This window comes from Haliaeetus leucocephalus, unplaced genomic scaffold (genome assembly GCF_000737465.1).
Source record: "Haliaeetus leucocephalus isolate CR32 unplaced genomic scaffold, Haliaeetus_leucocephalus-4.0 Scaffold0, whole genome shotgun sequence".
In the NCBI taxonomy this organism is placed as follows: domain Eukaryota; kingdom Metazoa; phylum Chordata; class Aves; order Accipitriformes; family Accipitridae; genus Haliaeetus; species Haliaeetus leucocephalus.
In genome coordinates, this window is record NW_010972436.1 from 28,355,901 (window position 1) to 28,375,754 (window position 19,854).

Sequence of the window (19,854 nt, forward strand, 5' to 3'; positions counted from 1 at the left end):
TCATGGTTTACTCATGTTAAGGAAAAAAAAAAAGTGAGAGAAGCCAGGACCTTCCTCCTGGACTCACAACACAACTGGATTATCTCTACACATTTAATCTGTTCTCAAGTAATGCAAGGGCTCTCAGCAAATACAGGTTGCCTAATTTCTTCATTGCAAACAACTGTTCATTACTGTTATTTATATATATATATAAAAAAAGCAACAGGATCCCTGCTCTAAGCTTTAATCTCGACTCCTTGATGCTATGTTGCTTAATCTCCCTACGGTATATTGTCCTTTTGGCTATGAATCTCTCATACTGCTGGAGCTGTGAGAATCAGAGCTCTGCTACAGACCTGGAGCCTCTAGCCCAGAATGACTTGTTCTGAGCCATTTTTCCTTGCATTTCAGGAAATCTGACATCTGTGCTTTCTACTATTAACTTTACAGGTTTAAAGCAACATGATTGAATCCCCAGTACTCAAATGCAACTGAAATATCCATCTAATTCAGATTTGCTGCTTTGACAACTAGACAATATGCTGTGTGGGAATTACTGCCCACACATCGTGTTGCTTTTCACGGATTCTTCAATCCTCATTCCCCAGTGATAATGGGATTTAAATCAAGTGTCCTTTCTGAACTTATAAATGAGTGCCAGTATCTGTCCCTGTATCAAATCCGCATGGCATTTCCCTTTTAAATATCTCAAAGCAAAAGTAGGGAAGCAGCAATGTTCCTCTGTTACCAGTGGAGAAACTGAGGCACTGGGTGCTCATACAACAGGAGGCAGACAGTGAAAGGTGTAGATATGAGGCTTCCTGATTTTGTCCAATATCTACAGGTGAGGACGCCACTGCTGTGACATTGCTATGAAGTCTAGTGCCATGCGAGATGCCCTACAGTATCTGAGCTGGCATACGTGACCCAGTGCAAAACCTGTGCCCTGCTGGGTGGGCAGATGGAGGACACTCCACACCACCTCGACTGTATTTAAGAGGTTGAATCCTGCCCCCGCTCACATCTTTAAAGCCAAGGAGCTATGAAACACCACCAGAGAACTGCAGATCACTCGAGTTTCTGAGTCCTCCTCCAGAGGAGCATTCCCTGTCTAGAAAGGGGGGTTAAGGCAACATCAGAGTGCAGATGTCCAGAGCTTGGACACAAGCCCCCAGAGAGGTACATGCCTGGAAGAGATGCTCCACAACAGGACATCTGGAGACAAGATTCACACCTTTTCTCGTAGCAGACCCAGAGCCAGCCCTGCCTGTAGGGCAGAGCAGCCAGGTTTGGCCAGGGTTATCTCTGCCCAACAGACAGATCCTCTCCTCCCACAGCAGCTCTGGTGAGGCCCATGCAGAGCAGACACGTTACCTGGTCCCTTCTTGCCCTGCTCCTTCAGGCAGTGGGGTAGCTGTAGGCTACGGCAGTTACTAAGCAGTTAAAGAAGGTGGGAACCAAGTGTGCGCCATGCCCTAGCCCTCCTCACAGGTCCTACGAAGTCTGAGCAGAGAAAAAGGGACCGGTGTGGGGTCAGAAAGGGAACGTGCACCAAGAAGGGGAACAGACCCAACAGCTTTCAGCACCAAAATTTCAGTCTGAGCCAGGGAAGCATCTGTCCCATTCTCCTGGCAGGTCGTACAATATAGCATGAAGACAAAACCAGAAACAACCAAACTCAAACATCAGCATCGACTGCTGTCTCACACACAATAATTTCTGCCCTATTTGATCTAGCAGTTCTTCTGCAGTGTTTCTCCAGGGTTCAGGAGAAAGGCAGAAATTACTCTCCAGGCACCCCGAGCATCCTTCTCCTGGGGGCTGGGGCCAACTGCAAGGTAGTGCAACAAGGGGTGACCCCCATCCCGTAGGAGATGCTTTAAGCCAAGGCTCTAGTGTTTGGCCCCTGCCTGTGCCTGGCCGCGGGCTCTGCCAACCCTTGAATATCCCCCATTACTGTGGTCTCTGGCTCCATTACTATGAATTACTGGGCTCTCTGCTCACCTTCCCTGGATGGTGGGATGGGGTCGTGCTGGTGAAGACCCCTGTCCTGCTGTTTGTGTTGTCCCCCTCAGCTCCCCATCCTTAGGGAGCAGCTGGCTCTCACCATTTAGCTTTTTTCCTCCTTCCCTTCTCATCTAGCCTTAGCAGAGCAGATAACACTGCAGTGCAACTTGTGGACAAGTCTTTTCAAAAAAGTAAAAAAAGCCATGTCGCATTTTGCAGCTGAATCTTAAAAATATCTTTTAAGGATAGGAATGCAAAGTATAAGAAATTTCCTCCTGACCCCGGGAGACGGACTCTCTAGGAAAAGCTGGGAATTTAAGAAACAACAGAAAAAGATTTGCTTTGTAATCATGAAAATCGGTAACGCTTCAGATAAATTTCAAAATGGCAAAAGCTTTACATACAAACTTTTTATTGAAGTCTCTATTCCTCAAAGATTTCCAAATTGTTGGGGGGGGCTGTAAACTGGGGTCTACCATCTCCTGTGCTATTGGCATCTTTCTGACTGTTTTAGGGACCCTTGCAAATCTTAAACCACATTTCTCTCTTTTTATTTCTTTTCTTCTCCCTCTTTCCCAGGCCACCACAGAACCCCCAAAAAAGAAACCGGACCCTGTCACTTCAGAGACGGTGGTGATCTGGGGGCTGCGCCTCTGGCAGGTGATTGGTATCTTTGCCATCTTTGTCCTGGCAGTCAGTAAGTCATAATTCTCTGCCTTGCACCAACCACAGCACCACCCCAAGTAGGACGGGTTCCTGGAGGAATACAGACCAGATGGCCGTGGTGGTCGCAGGCTGAGGCTCTTTGGTCTCTGGCATCACAAGGCTACACACTGAGGGGGTTTTGCAGCAGGGAAAGGCAGGTGGGATCCTTGAAGGAACCACAGATGGTCCACCACGGCTTCATCTTGGAATATAGTGATGATCAACAGGTCCTAGCTGGTGGCATCCCAGGGAAGAAATACTGTAGGGCTGTGCCACAACTAGGACTGTGTTCAGCTACAGTACCACATTCAAGCCCAAACGCATGTTATAGCCATGGTCCTGCCCTGTCGCACAACCGTACAAACTGTATGGGACCTCCTGTGGTGCTGTCCCACATGCTGCGATAAGAAGTCTCAGGAGGTCTGCAGTCACAGCCAGACCTGGCGTTAAGGTCCCTAACTCCAATTCTGGGTGCCAAGACCTTCAACTTGATTCTAGCAGGGCTTTCAAGACTTAAAACCCTCCTTTTTTTGGACCCAGGCACTGGGAAGCCACTGGCTTAGACCAGGTGATTGCAGGGGGATGGGATCAGACACTCTCCCAACACACTTTGAGGACCTATCTGGGTATGGCCAATTCCCCACCAGAGTGCCTTTGTCCAGTTTCATCCCCCTGCAGCTCACCCTCTGGGAGAAGTGTAAGCCAGCTCCACTGTGCATTGCTAACTACTATCATGAGCTTCCTTACGAAAATATCACTTAGGACACTATCAATCAACCCCAACAAAATTCAAAGGAAGGATCTTCTGCTCTTTCCTTCAGCCAACTATAACTTCAGGCAAAAAAACAGACCAGTTTGATGCGAGTCAAATGTGATAAATCAGTTTCTTTCCCATCTTCTTGTTACTGTCTAGATTTTTGCAAAGTCTATAACTAATTCATTTCTTCCAACAAAGTTACACTGACTCATCGACAATTCCCTTGAACGTCCTCTTTTTCATGTTAGGGACAGGTGAGCAGAGGGACAGAGCCTGTCCCCAGTCCCTGAACGTAAATCCCATCAACTTGGAGATCACCTCAAATCCTTACCCACTCCAGGAAGGACATCATCCAGCCATATAGACTGAGATACATCTAAATCTTCTAGGCATTTCTTACCGTTCTCATTCTGGCTTGTGGCCCTAATTGCTTGTTAAAATTAACTTTGTAAGTAAAACAACGAAGCATTTTAAAGCAGCTGAAGGAAGGTCTTGAGTGCCTTAGCTTTCTCCTGCATCACTTCTGCTCTCATTCCTCATAAGCGATGAGCACTCTCCAAAACAGAGTGGCCACATGCAAGCTCCTGGGGGGAACAGCCACATCCAGTGCCAACCCTGACCTACAAGCAGCCGTTGTTTAGAACATGGGTTTGCTGGGCCAGCTCTAAAAACACAGTATTGCAGACAACTGATTTCTGGTGCTCCCTGTTACTTTTCAATTTGCTGCTAAAACCCCTTCTGGATGTAGCCCTAATCTAATCAAAGAGCCCAGCACTCTGTGTGGCGTTGGCTCTGCTGATATTGGGGGAATGAAGTCACTTCTTGGTGCCACAGCCACCTCTTCGGCTGCTGTAGGTGGCCTCTATCAGTCCTTCCCTGATAGCCCTCCTGTTATGTTCCCATGCTCTGTTTAAACCAGCCATTCACATTTTCAAAGCAAGTACAAGCGTTTTCCTCTGTTTTCTTTTCCCCTCATTGCCCTTTCTGGGCAAACACCTCATCCTACACCCAAAGTCTGAGGGGTAACTACTGCAACTTGCCTACTCTCCATCAGTGAAGCTTATGCTAATTCATCACATGCCACAACACCCTTTGCAAACAATCACATGAAACTCCACCGAGCAAAGTAAACATGGCCAAATATTTAACCCTAGTGACTCCATACACCACGTGAAATAGGCATCAAAATTAACAGCAGGAGCTTTAGAATGCAAGTAGACTGGTGAAGGGGTTTATGTAGCTTGTTTTCCTTGGCTCAGGGGCATCAAATTGCAAAGAAATTTTTGCCCCAGTAGGTCTGACTGTTCTGTTGTTCATTAGAAATTGGCTCTGGCAATACCAGCTTATTTAGGGTTAGAAGCATGGAAAAGCTGCCATGCTGGCAAACCAACACATGAGATTGTGCACTGCTTGTGGAAGAGAAACTAAGGTTTTTTTGGTTACCTAAAAATATCAGTAGCAAGATTCAAACACCCATGAAAATTTACTCATCAAGTGACAGTGCAGAAATTAAATGTAGTATAGAAAACAACATATAAAGAAAGTTACAGCCTAGTTATTTAAAGTGCTGAAAGCAGTGAATTATGAGAAACTAAAAAACTTGTAAGGATCTGTGTTTAGACAAGCAAACAAATAGGTTATGTGCAATTCAGTAACGTCTGCTTTAAGGTTTGAGTCCCCACTAACACACACAGGTAGTTCAACAAAATCAGACCATTATGTCAGCCTGCTATAGATATGTATTACTGGAGGAGTAGGAAAGTATTTGCTAGGAGATCACAGGGTTTTGAGTTGCTGAAACACAGAGTGATAAATAGATTCAATGCATCACAGCATGTGATGGAGCCAGTTTATGGCTCTACTGCTCTGTTACAGCCTTTTTGTTTGAAGAAGCTTTCTTTCAATGAGCAGAGGGGATTGGAAAGCAACTGTACCAGCTCAGCTTTACGAAAACAGCAAGTATTTGGTGAAGACAGCAACTATTAACCAAGCCTGTGATCCAAGTCAAAACAAGGCAGGTTTAAACTTAATGACATTAGAATAACACAATTGTACAATCGGTTCTCACCAATTTCTCACATCTTGCTCCAGCAACATCGTCCTCCTCCTTTGCTTTGTGATCCCCAAAGCACTGATGGTTCCCCAGCTTTACCAACAAAGCTTTAACTCTCAGGAGCAGACACAGGTTTTACTGTGAGCGAGCTCTTGGAAGCTGCCTTGGTATCAGTCCACAAAACTAGGCGATGTTCTACTTCGCTAATGGGACAAGAGCTGGAGAAAAGCTTTAGTGTGGCTTTCTTTTTCTGGTTCCAGGAGCACCTTCCCAGGCAGAGCAAGAGGGTAGCACAACCTTCTAACAACACTAACCCTCTACACTAGGAGACAGAAGAGCATCCTTGCTGGAGCTTCTCAGGGTCTGCAGGTGATCCCCTTGGTTTGCTATCTCACCTTGTTATCAAGGCTTTGAGGGTGTGTCTACTTTGTCACATGCATTCAGGTGAGGAGTAAATAAGGATGAGGAGAGATGCTTTTAAAGCTAATGCCCCTAGCTACTTTCCTGTAGGTGAATGTGGAGCACTTGAACTGGATTCCTTTCAGTTGAAATGGAAAGAGAAGGTAGTTGCTCCAGAAAGGCATGGTCCCAGATATGCGTGATAATTGCTAAGGGCAGCCCAGGACCAAACTAGAGTACCCCACCTGAAATACACCCAGCATAGACCACAGATCCTCTACGCTCTTCCAGCCCCAAAACCTGCTCCTGCTGAGTGACAGGACTTGCAAATATGGGTATGATCTAGGTGTGGTTTCTAACTCTTGCTTTTAGCAGCTTCCACAAGATGGCATCATCACATAATAAAAGGCAGAAAAAATGGCCAAATTCAAAAGTCTTTTACATTTCCTTATTTAATGAAAAAACCCACCAAACAAAAAAACCCCCTACATAAAGGCATCTTATATGTCAACACAGACCACCGAAATGGGAAGAAAGTCTCTGGGGAGATCTTCTGACTCATAAAAAGGTTTTGGGGCAGGTTACAAACCAAAGGGGGCAACTCCTAGCTCTACCCAGCAGAGACCAGAAGAGATGAAATGTTTGCACCCCTGTTAGCAGAAGGCTTTTCTGTCTCTCCTGCAACAACTGCCAGCCAGCTTTCTCAGATACCATATGAAAGCATCTCTCTGTCAGACCCACCCATCTCTATCTTTTTCCTTTGTTTCTGCTCTGTGATAGGATATGTCGCAAGAGAAACAAAACTTTGGGAGTAAACCAGCCCACAGTAGAAAATATAACTTAGTAGCACATGCAGAGCATCGATCAGGTGATGCTGGAGACTGATGGATGTGTGTATCATTACACAATTCTTACTCATCTACTAAAATACCAGGAATGTCAAATCTTTTTGCTACAACTGGAGAAGGCACATGAGAGCTCATTTTTGAAGCAGACACAACCTCTGCAGGGAAAAATCTGTAAAGAAAGGGAAGAAAAAGAAAGTTTCTCAGGTACAACACATAACAGGTCAACTCACTGTTGCTCCTTTGCCCCCAAGATTTTAGCTCAGTCATTTTGTCCTTGGTTAAAGGAAACCTTCCTTTTTGGGTATTTGAATCAGGTAAAGCAAGGCAGGCCATCAGGCTGGTGAGTGTCCCAACAGCGTGCCTTGAAATCCTTATCAGGGCTGCCTCGCAGCACCCAGCATAATTCCATAATTCAGCTCCTCTGGATTGCTCCTCTGAGCGCTGGTCGATAAGAGGCGAGACCCCTTGCAGGCAGGAGCAGAGGCAAAGGTTCACCTGTCTGTCTCTTGGAGAGACTTTGATGAGACAACAACAGACAACTAAAATGAGATTAGCTGTCAGGAGGATTTGATTCACTCAAGAGCACCGCTATCTGGTTTCTTGGTCACCCTTTTTTGCTGCCTTTTTTTTTTTTTTTTTTTTTTTTGTTCTGTGAAAGCTGTAAATAGGGAACTGAGGCCCAACAATATCACCCTGGTGGGATGGAGTTGAGTCATAACCTTGGCATCTTGCACAGCCTGTTTCATCCACAAAGACTGAGGACTTTGCACCAGAAGTATTACCCTTTGCAAACTGCAGTGCTGTGATGGCGGAGGGGGTGGCCCTGACCCATCCCTAGGAAAGCCAGCAGCTGGCCCAGGGCTTGCCCAGCGTGCTCTCCATCGACTCCCCCTTTTCTTCGGCATAACAACCACCATCAACACTTTTAAGCAGCTCTGTGGGCTGTTTGTTTTCCTCTCTGGATGTTACTTCGGTTTCAAGGTCTGCTGGTTTCCTCGTTTACAAACACCCCCAGGTGTTTTGACAGCAGCCCCCCAGGGAGGATGCAGGCAGCACCTCTTTGAGTAACGCCCCACTGATTTCTGCAGAAGCAATCCAACAACCGGGTCTGGACTCAGGGCAAAATGCATCCATCCCTGCTGGCATATCCCTCTGGAGTGAGAGGCATGAATAGAGGGGAGAGGGCCTGAAGAGGGTGACAGAAGTAGGGACAGGGCTGGGAAGATGAAGCAATGCCTCTCAGCTCCTGCCCAGAGTCCTCCTTCTTCTGTATCATTCCAGCTTAATTTAGAGTGTGAACCAGATGTATTTCAGGTACCACAGGCAGGGAAAGACCCCTTTCCTTATCATCCTGGTTCGAATACTCTGTTGAATGGAGAAAGTGAGGGAGAAGGGAGGATGGAACTGTAGCAGGAGGTCCCCACGTGGGGTGGGGATACAGCAGAGCTGTTACTGCATCCCACTGCCTTGTTCCAGGCATGAGCTCATGCCTTGCGCTCAACTCAAACTGAAAAGCAAATTGGCTTTGGATGATATCTAGTTATCATGCCGAGGAACTCCTGAGCTACCTTTAGACCACCTTGTGTCCACGAGTGGTGGAACTTTAATGCATTGGGTGCTGGTGTTTTAGTGGCACCAGAACAGCTCTGGAGCCATGGAATCAGGTTCCTTACATGTAGTCCACACCAGGTCTAGTACTACTGGGAAGTAGGGCTTATCTGGATGAGGAGTGACAAAGTAATGGGCTAAAGCAGAAGCTGATTGCAAAAGTAGGAGGCTCAGTTCTAATCTTTTTCCCCTACCTTTGTGTCCTTCTGCAAGACCTACCAGAGATGCTTTCCCATTCTCACCTATGCCAGTCGAATAGTAACATGTAGCCCTAGACATGAGCATCAGTAATTTTTCTCCTGACATATAACCACAGACATGAAAGCTTAAAGCAGCAGGTCTGTCATCAGGAGGGATGCTTGGGAATCATGAATGCAAAGCTTTTGCTTATCTGCCTGTGTAAACTGGGAGTCTTTCCTTTGAACCTGTCAAAGGTTCAAGAGGAGTATAAAATAGTGTGAGAATACAAGGCAGGGAGGCTCACACTCAACGAACATGTTCCCAGGAATCAAGTATTATTTAATGAGCATCAACAAAGCTGTTAAACATCTTGAATGCAATTAACTGAGCACAGTTTAATTTGAAGTGTTAGAGGTTTTATTTATCAACTTGCTGCGGGTGTTGAAGTATAACTGCCAGGCAAAAGATTTACGCTATTAAATAACCATTACTTCTTGGATGGCAAAACTACCCAGATGTTTCCATTAATGTGCAGAATTTCCAGTGAGGCACTGATAATTTAGGCTGGCTCAGGGAAGCTTCACATGGTGCTTTCTGACAGAGACTTTAGCCATCTATCTTCAAACGCTGCATCACCAGCAGCCCAGCATATGAGAAATACTCATCGGGGTGCACAGAAATACATGCAGAGATGGATGCATGGGGGGGGGGGGGGGCACTGTCATCTATCACAGAGAACATCACTTGGGACAAGGGATGGCTTTTACATGGGGACAATAGGTTGAGCCCCTCTTTTGCCCACAGCCCAAGTTCTGACATGGAAACCTCTTATCCCCCGTGAGAGATTTCCTTCTGGGTTAGAGCTGTCCTGCAGTTGTGTGCCTACAAAATAGCCCAAGCCCCCAGACTTACTGGCACCAGCATATGTAGATCAAGCTGAGCACAAAACAGCGTGCTTAAGAGAAAAGTTAAGTGCCTTTTACAAAGGAAGGACAACTTTTTAAGTACTCCAATTAATGACAAGTAAATATTCTTTCTTGTCGATTATTTTGATAACAAATACCTATGCTGTTCTTGTTTTGTACTATAATGTTATCTTAAACTTCCATTGCTGTGCATGCTCACACAGACACAAACACACACCCAAGGCTACTTCAAAATTAGTTGCTGTGAGCCCTATCAGCTAAAAAGCATTGGAGATGCCATTGCTTGAGGCTGACTTACCTTAAATGTGACAGCTATCAGGTCACATAGAGGGGGCTGTGTCTGGAGTCTGCAAGGGGAAGACCATGGTGGGGGTCCAAAATAGCTCCTCTGTGTGGGTGTCCCACCAGCTGGAAGCCTAACCTACTTCTTCATCCTCCCTCCTACTCCGTGGCCATTCATGCTCAAAGCAACGGGGTGATGGAATGGACGGATAGACTCTGGCCCAAGGTGTGCTTGAGATCCGCGTGGGCCAAGCGAATATCACTTCTGTATGGCTTTATGGATTTGAAAATGAAGTCAGATTCGCAGCCTTCCTGGGCAAACCCACGTTGTTAACTCTTCATGTTCTGATTTATTATTACTATTGTTATTTCAATAGACCATCATCATTTGAATTCCCATTTGCCCTTTGTGTGCAATTTCATCCATGACCCTGCCCGCTGCCCCAGTGCATTTTCTCTACCCAGTGTGGAGAACAGGCACAAGCCACAATCTCACACAAAATCCAACTAACACCAAACAGTAGGAATTTTTCAGATTCCCAGGGCAGGGTAAGTAACAGCCCATATCCCTCCTTCTCAGCTGGTGTAAATGAATGTAGGTAGCAGCCATATGTTGCTTGCAATTAATTGAGAGTTGAAATCTGTGTGTATCCGTAGGACAGGACTACGTGAGGTCTGGGGGTAGACGGGTCTGAGCTGCGCACTTTAGATCCATTAGATGGTTTTGATCTTCCAAAGTCACAAGACTAGCTGTGGGTGTTGGGATCCTGGGATTAGTTGCTAGGTCTAGTTTGACAGAAAAGACAGGCGCAGCTTATTGACTATTTTTTGAATAAATGCCTGACAAGAGGTGTTTCTCCTTGTTACCAAACAGTCGTCCTTAGATCTTGCCTCACATGGCTGCAGTGCTGGCTCCTCCTCGTGACAGCTCCTCTCCCTGCATGGAGGCAATGGAAAGGGTTCAGTCCCAAACCTCTCACCCCCTGGGATGGTAAATCCCACTCCTGCTCCCAGCCTTTAGGATGGGATGGTAGAAAAAGAAGGTTTGAGAGCTCCACCCTAGCCTTCGTAGCTATTGCACCAGGCATGAAAGACCCCAAGAATGAGACAGAAAGCATAAGCAATCAGGAGCTCTTTTAAATTAGGGTTTGTGTTAATTAACAGCTCAGATTGCCAGCCAGAACATCTAATATGGACTTTATCACTATGATTCATCTCACCTACCTACAGACACCTTTAGTTGTCTACCTAAGGATGAGATGACCTGTGTCCTCACGTGCCCTGGATACCCTGTCTGGATCTACAGTGATGCTCCAGGGAGCTCCCAGTGACTACCTGCTTCTTTTTGTCCCATACAACAGTTCCTAGGCCAGAAATCTAACTTTGCTCAGACCAAAATTTCCTAAGGAAACATTTGTTCTGATGAAAGCTCCAACCCTAACCCATATTTTTCACTGGTGAGCTCAGAATAAATACAAAGTGGCTGTTGTTAAAGCTTTCCTTCTTCCCAGCAGACAGGAGAATAACAAAATAAAAATAAAAAAAGAAGAAGAAGTGGAAGGAGCCATGCAGGGAGTTAGCTGAATCCATTCAAACACAATGCAGTGAATGCAAGCAGAAACAAGGATCTATGGTCGGGATAAATGAATATAGATAGACCTAATTTATAGAATAAACAAACATTCAGTGATTGAATCATAATTAGTAAAGTTCAGCAACTATTATCAGAACAAAGCAAGCAGTTAAAGCAGTTCAGGGTAAAGATGCAGTATGGAGTTCTTTGAATGTATTAGCATGGGTTAGTGAGAGGTAGGAAGGTTTTCTGACCTCTGTATGCCATCCTGGTGAGATGCTTGTGCCTATGTATGAAAACAAGTGCTGAAAAAACAAAGGCTTGCAGGAAAAAAAATCCACCAGAAATCCTCACCTCTATTTGATACCCGAAGAAAGGTCTTCAGACAAGAATCTCACTGACCGCACTTTGTTTAGCTTGTTGGAGAGAAGATCAGGTCATTTGATTGCAGCATTGAAGGACTTTAGAAAGAAAAGAGAAAAAAAAAAGTATTAAAGAACTTTTTCATCTAGTGGATAGAGGTGAAAGCAGAGTCTGGAAATTAAAACCAGGTTAATTCAAATGAGAATTTGAGAAATAAATGTGGCAGGGAGAGTGATTAAACATCGCCACACTCTCCACCCCTTAACAGCTCTCCCCAGAGTAAGGTAGGATTCATTCCAACACAGGTTATTTCACTCAGGCAGTAATTAAACATAATAACCTATGATGTGCAGAGAGGTCAGATGATGCGATCTAGTGGTGTGGACAGACCCTCATTTCCAGACACCAGGAAAATATCACGTGTAGAGACATAGTTAAGCTTGATGGCTGAGCAAATACTGGAGCGGCCCTGACCCCTTGCAGCCGTTCTTTCAGCTTTTACAAAGGTGGACATACTTAAAAACATGTTTTGCCTGAAGTCATATTGGCACAACTATTGGGACTACAGTCTAGAGCTCTTCATTCTTTGGCTCCCATTTTTGCTTTCTAGGAAATTAGTACACTAATCCAAGTACTAGATTTCTATTAGAGTGGGATAAAATACAGGACTGAGAAGCATCTTGAGAGGGCATCTAATTAATCTCCAACCTGGACTTTAAATCTGACATTTTGACCGTCGACATCTCTCTCTTTTCCAGAAGCAAGCAGATCCTGAGTCCCCATTGCCGCAACCCAATCCCAAGCCTGAGCCACAGCAAGGATGCAGTTACGTGCCCTGTGTGCAGATGGCTGCACACCCTTTAGAGGGAAAGCCTCTTTCTTCTGAAGCACTAGTATCTCAGCAATAGCTCTAGTAGCAGCGCTGGCATCTTTAAATGCGGTGGTTCAGGCACCAGCAGCAGCATCCTCAGCATCTGAGCACTACAAGCAGCCACCCAAGCACTAATTAATTTACTTAAGAGTTTAGTAGCCCTCACTGGTCATTCCATTATCACAATTAGCCGGTTATTAACACTGCCCTGAGTAGCTTGAACAGCCAAAAGATGCTAGCTCTTTTCCTTAAAGCATCATTGTAGTAATATAGTAAGCAACTCTCCAGGCTTCTCAAAGAGCATTTAAACACAAGGGTGCAGTTAACTTGCCATTGAATACATCTGCATTAATTGCTTGCATTATTAACAATGGAATGGCTGCCTAATTAACTCAGAGCAGCACAGGCTACTTTGCTAAATGTTAATTAAATGCTTCATTGGCAGACTGTATTTTTTCAGCTTCAAAGGGAACAAACCTACTGTGTATTGCAGCCAATTTCCATTCAATTTATAAAACCATTCAGTTCTCAATCATAGCCGTGCTGAAATATTACACCACGCAGTCTCTGGAGAAGATATTTCACTTACATCGTTCCTGGCTCCTAGGAGAACCAAGTTTTTCTTTCCTTCTTTTTGGTTGTTGGGGGTTTTTCTGTTTTTTGGTTTTTTTGTTTTTTTTTTTTAAATTTACTGCCCAGCTAAACTAGAAGCAACTGTTACTGTTGATGAGCTAAATTCACTTAAGTGAACAGAAAAAAAAAGACCAGCAACAGGGTAACTTGGCCACACGGATATTTAGTTTAAGCCAATAGAGCTCCTTTCACGGTCTTTTGCATATACTCTTAGCTTGCTTCAATTACGAAACAAACTATTTTAGTTTAAGCCAGTGGGAGTAAACACACAGCCCTTATTTAGTCACAAGCATCTGATTGTTTGTGGTGGAAATTACGTGTTTAACATTTGCTCTGTTACTGTACTTCAGATGAGAGGTTTCTGGGCCATTTCTCAGCTCCTCCAGCCTGAATAGCATTGAATATGAATATTAGGAAGACATTGCCTCCTGTAAAAATAATGAAAACATGCTAAAAATCCAGAAAGGAGCAAGCCTCAGAGTTCTTCATTATTTCCCAAGTTTTTTCATATATGCTGAAGAATGAAAATATATCATTTACAATACCTTTTTTGTCATCAAAGATAGAAAAAAGTTGACTCCTTTAAAACAGCCATTTCATAAAGGACCACCAAGAATTTGTTTCCTCCTTGAAAAATTACATTTCACACAGTCAGCCTGGCAGAAACAATGAAAAATTATTTGATACGTTGTCAGCTTGAATCTTTGGTGCAGAAAGAGAACACCACGTGCAGGATCAGACCTGACTTTTTAATTTTAAAACAGAAATGGTCCTTCAGAATAGGTGGCTGAATTCAACCATGTATGTCAGGTAACTGAAAAGGAAAAAAAAATACGTGAGAAAATGATTTTTAGAAGCCAAACAGCAAAGCAATCCACAGCATGCTATTGAAAAAGAAAAGGCCTGTATTCTGAATTGTGCAGTTCACGGAAGATCCTTATTATCACAGTATCACAAGGTCATATAATATTAATACAGAAAAGCTGAGAAAATTGGGAGGATTTAAAATGACTCCACTACCTTTTGTTGCACAGGGTGTTTATTCTGCTCCTTTACATAGTTTGATAGCAGAGAAAACATGAGCAACATCACCATTCCAAGACTTGATGGTGAATATTTTCATGGACCTTCCATGGTGCTAATGGGGCACTGATACATCTTACAGAGATTGCTTTAAGGTCACCATAGCATCAGACAGGCAATAGTTTATTCAGGCTGCATTTTAGAAGCCTTCTCGACAACTAAAATGAAAGTTGAAATTCTGGAAAGGAAAAGAAGACCCACAGCATGAAAAAAAGGGACTAAATATTGCTTGGCAGCAGTGTGAATAAAGCATTCACCTGGGGAATAAGAGAATTGGTGAATGTTTAATATAAAACAGACATTCAGGGCTTGAAGTCAGGTCTGCCAGAAGAAAAGCATAACAACAAATTCTCAGGTTACATCTAAGCTAACTGATCCCTAGATACTTCATCCAGTGGATCTAGAATCAAAAGTGATCAAGTTATCACTATTCAACTGAGTTGGAGTTAATGTTCCTGCACATATTCATACCCCAAACAAAAACTTTTAGTTTAAGCTACATTCATTGTACATATAACCCTCATGGAGGTCTTTAGTTTTGGTGTTTGGGGTTTTTTTATATTATAATTCTCTACCCTGAGAACATGGGCCCATCAGTTAATGTGCTCAACTGATGCCATGTCACCTACTAAACTTTGGTAAGAGTATTGCTTTGACGTTTAACTCTCATGGAAGAGAGTACAGTCCAATTCTTGATCTGTTATTCTACAGGAATGGATATTTTTAAACAGCAATCCTCATTACCAACCATCCTCACACGATGGCTGAGTGTAACCAGTGGCCGACACAGCCAAGTTGGTGGTGATGGTGCAGGTCTGAGGTGAAACCAGAAAGTCATGTCCATGGGTCAAGGTCTGGGTCAATGGGACACATGACCAGGCATGGGCACAGCTACAACATCCACTGCAGCGGACCTCCGGTGGGGGTCAGGAACGATAGCATCAGCTTACGAGTCACTCCAAATGAGGAAAAGGGAAGCCTCCACTGAGGCTTCTTCTATCTCCTCCTTTGAAGGCCACCAGCAGCATCACTTCTCATCTGGCCCTGAACCCAGGCTGCCAAACGCCGGAAAGGGAACGGTGGTGAGGATGATCTCAGGACCCTTACAGGCATCTTCAGTTTCCCAGGTTGTCTTCCGAACAAGAGAATCTCTACTCGTCCAGTGGAAAATAATGTTAATCTTGGCATAAGCAAAGGCCCAGGAAACATTAGAGGTTATATTGCTTTCTGGTTCACTTGATGGATAAATTATCAGTGGAGCAAATATAATCTCACTGATTTGAAGCAGGAAAAAAACATAAAATATCTACCAGGCACAACAGAAATGATGCTAAGATAGCTCCAAACTTCTAATATGCAACAAACGTTTCACTCTTAACTTCCAAAGTAGTTAGAAGAGATTCACCTCTTCTAACTTAGGGAACAGTTCACACTCCTAAATGTAGATCTCTGATGTCATTTGGGAAGCCTTAAGGCATGTTGTCCAGCCTCTGGGTCTCACTCCAGAAGATCACAGCTCTTCCACTGTCCTGCATCAGACTGGGCACTTCAGGCTCTTTTCATAGTTAATGGGCAGAAAGGCAGCTGCAAAGGATGATTTATGTGGCATACCTTAGATTTCTGATTTAACATGAGATTAATCACCCTGTAGAGATGCTTCTTTCTCTCCATCAGTGATAAAGGGAGCCTGGAGTGACTGTTGGAGACCACACACTCTAGTTCTGAGAAACACAAACCAGAGCAGATTAATGCCACCCACTCTGTCTCCTGTGTCAGATCTGGAGGGAAAAGGAAAGATATCCAACAGGCAATAACTTCCCACTAGCAATGAAATGATCATTCTGGGCATCAGTTAGTGTCCTAAAGCCCCTGTACCAAAATCTTATTCACTAGCCTATTCTTTTAAAAAGACAATAGCATTCAGTCCAATACTTAGCCCCTTGCATGGCTTGAACCTCACACTAAGCACAGCTTGCAAGGGGGATGGAGATAGGAATAACAGTGTATTATTTTCACATAAGCCTCTTGCTCCGGTGGCTGGTTATGAATCATTTCACATCCCAAGACAACATAAGTCGCCAGTACCTCAGTGTAACACTTCATCTTCATTACAAAGGTAACAGAGAGCTGAGCTTGCGATTGTCCTGTAGCAACTACCATTTTGGCCTTAGTAATTGAAAAGAAATAGAACTGTGAGATACAGAACAACCCCTACACCTTCCTGTAGGGCTAAGCCAACTACTATAATATTGGCAGAAATTTTGCCCTTGATTTTCAAGGGCATAGACTAATCTCTTTGTGCTTTCCTTGAAAGCTGACAGTCTTATCGTATATCAATCTCCAGGAAATAGGGTGCTAATTTTCCTGGCAAATTTTTCTCAAATGTGAGTAGAGGATTTCCTGGCTTAGCTGAATTCCAGAGTGCTTTTAGGAAAACAATAGACCTTGATTTAAAAGTGGTTAGAGATAAAACACTTACCCCATTCCCCCCAGTTAATTGTTTTCCTGCTTGCTGTCACTGTTAAAAATGCATACTTATGTCTAGTCTGACCTTGCCTTGAGTCCTTGCCCAGCACCTGGGGTTTTTTTTGTCTGCTAGCCTGAAAAGGTCTGTGCCATCCATTAGTTGTGACAGGCGCACAGTGAAATCCTGCTGCCCTGAACAGCAGGGCGGACCCAGCTGTGTACTTTCCAGATGTGGTACGTTACCCACTTGCAAGGTGCCAAAGTTGTGCTGCCACTAATGCCATACGGGTACCTTGCTTTCCTTGTCTAAGACAAATAAAATCTCAATTACCCTCAGCTTCTTGCTGACCCTTATGGAAGCGCAAGGATAAAAGCATCTTGATTGCTTCTCTAATTACAGGTTGTTACAATTTCATGTTGGGTTAGGCAATTCACTTCAGGTGTCTTGTCCTGTTGTGACTCTACTACAGCACCTCCACAGCACACTGTTTAAGGGGAGTGATATTTTCAGCAGCAAAATTCAGCAAAGAGATAGAGGAGCTGCTACACTTGGCTTTGTAACTTTACACCAACCTCAAACCACTGAGAAATGTTTTTTACTACTTTTCTTTTCTCTTTTGTTCTATGGAGACATCATGCAGAGCTTTTTCCTGGTTACCGTGATCCCTCTTTACTTAGGAGAGCTTGGACAGGTACAGGACAAACTTTTAGGGAGTAAAATTTACAGCAGCAAATGGTCTGTGTGCTTGTGTTGTGAAGGCTGTCTGCAAAATGGTTTTACTCCTGATGAATGAGAAATGCTCACACTTGGAACCAAACATACAGATTATTTCTCTCATTTCCTTGGATTAGTCTCAAAGGTCTAATACATTGCTTATGGTGATATAAGGCCAGAGGAGATTACCTGGCTTTTGAAGCGTACAGAAAGTTGGATGCTTGCTCCTTTCTTACAGCATTGATGTGGCATAGAGGAACTCCAGTTAAAATAAGAGTCAGAGCATGTAAAACTGATCACACAACATCTTTCCAAGCACAAGACTCTGCCTGCCTGCAGAATCCATTTCCATAAGGTATATAAACGAGGTTAAGAACTTAGGTAGGTTGGAAAGTTGAGCTTCTATTTAGAATAGAATAATCCTTGAACTATTTTAAAGATGCCCTCAAAAAAGCAACTCAAAAGTTCTTAGAGACCATGAGATCTCATGCTTCTTGACATGTGTTTATGACCTGTGGGCCAACTAATTTTATGATTGCCTGTTTCTGAGTTTCATTGATCTTTTCCCTGAGGTTGCTGCTTTGTTGTTGTCAGAAGCGGTACATGGATGAACCAATGACCTGCTCAAGCCTGTGAATTCCTAATCTAGGAAACCAACCAATAGTGATTTCATTACAATGAATTGTCTGAATCATGATTAGATTTGCAGATGGAAATTCTGAAATAATGTATAGGTTTAAGCATGAAGAGAAACTATATCTTACTAGGATTAAAAGCATCATCTGCATCCTTAAGACATGTAAAGAAGCCTAGATCATGGAAAGAAGAATGATGGAATAGTAAGCACATGATGGGGGGATTTAGGAGATCTGGGTTCTTGGCCTGCCCTAAATAGATTTGGATGAAAGCCAATTAAGGCATACATTGAGCTCTTGTTCTGGATCTATTTAGAGGGTTTACAGCGTTTCCATGCAAACTCCTCATTGCTTTCTTCAGCTGGAGGCCCACATCCCCAGCACCTACCTCTGCAAAAATGAATGGCTAAGATGTGTTGTCAGGATCCTCTAGCAATAACACACTGTTGAATGGTGCCAGTACCTCTCAACTGCTGCTGTCATTTCCAGACATAATGGATTTAATTTGTTGGTGCTCTGATGCTCAGAAACACCGGTGGTGTATATGGTTTAAGGCAATGGTTTACATTGGTTTTAGTGAGAAGGACATGCTCAGTCCTTTACCACAGCTCACCTGAAGAACGGTAATTCTTTATTTTCAGGTAACTCAATTGCTTTAGACCGTGTGACCATATCCCTCAGGCAGGTACTTCCACTGATGTAAATGGCTACAGGTTCCCACTGGAAGAAACTCTTCTGAAATTAATTTTTCTTCCAGCTGTCTTCCCACTGTAAATGGGCCAGCCTGTACTAGAGAGGCATCTGCTGGCTGAACTGAATGCTCTTGCTTCCCTCTCTCTTTTCCCAGTTATCACACTGTGCTGTATCTTCAAGTGCCGGATTCCCCGGACAAAGAAAGAGATTGAGGCACGATATGCTCAACGGCAAGCAGCCAAGACATATGCAGACAAACTGGAGACTGTGCCACCACTCAACGAGCTGACAGAGATCCCTGGAGGTACTGCCCACACCCACACCTACAAGAGACCCATCTCTTCTTTTGGGGTTGCTTTCTGTATGCATGAATGCAAAGGGCTAGGTCCTCCCGTAGTGTAAATCAGTGTGGCTCCTTGGGCACAACCATTAAGATATTGCCATGATTTGGTAAAGCCCTCCTAATCACATCCACTAAACCTGCAGCATTTGTGGCAGCAGGAACAGTCCTTTCTTTAGATGAAAGGGACAGTTTCTCCGCTGGTGCAAATCAGGGTCATTCCTTTGAAGTCCATGTTTAAAATTTCCAGAGAGTCTGATTCATTTTAAGGGCCAGTTCCTGGGTTGGGGGATGTCAGTAGGAAGAAAAAGAGTTGTTAGACTTTCACATTACCCGTAAATGGCTTACCCTATTTGGATGGCCAAGAGTATTTCTGTCACTGGTCTCCACTGCTCTTACTCATCTTTCCTGATTCTGTACCCTAGGCTCTACTGAAACTCTCCTAACTCTCTCTGGTCATGTCCAGTCCAGACCTCTCAACTCCCTGCCTGTGGTCAAAGAAGAAGATGAAATGGCCCTTCAAGGAAATTAGGGGACTGCCTTCCTGTCTGTCTGTCTATGGCTTCTCTTTTCTGATGAGATCCATCATACCTTGGACTCTCTGCTTCTCAGTTCCCTTTCTGCATTTGACCTCTGTTTTCTCAATACCCTTTTATGAACTTTTTTTCTCTTTCCTGTGTCTCTGCAAGGTCTGTGATCTACAGCTTTGTAGCAACTGGAAGTTTCCTTAACTCA

General features: G+C 43.9%; 1 protein-coding gene across 1 annotated transcript; it reads left to right on the plus strand.

Annotated features, from left to right (window-relative positions):
* The first annotated feature begins 793 nt into the window (after nt 1-793).
* On the plus strand, nt 794-19,651 carry TMIE (transmembrane inner ear). Its single transcript, XM_010563273.1, has 4 exons — nt 794-826; nt 2,569-2,686; nt 18,934-19,083; nt 19,545-19,651. The coding sequence occupies exons 1-4, from the start codon at nt 794-796 to the stop codon at nt 19,649-19,651; spliced, it is 408 nt and encodes a 135-aa protein (XP_010561575.1).
* Nucleotides 19,652-19,854: the final 203 nt, after the last annotated feature.

Coding starts and splice junctions, on each gene's coding strand:
- TMIE (XM_010563273.1), top strand. CDS start 794: ATGAGGCTTCCTGATTTTGTCCAATATCTACAG. Junction 827..2,568: donor ATTTTGTCCAATATCTACAG/GTGAGGACGCCA, acceptor CCTCTTTCCCAG/GCCACCACAGAACCCCCAAA. Junction 19,084..19,544: donor GCTGACAGAGATCCCTGGAG/GTACTGCCCACA, acceptor TCTGTACCCTAG/GCTCTACTGAAACTCTCCTA.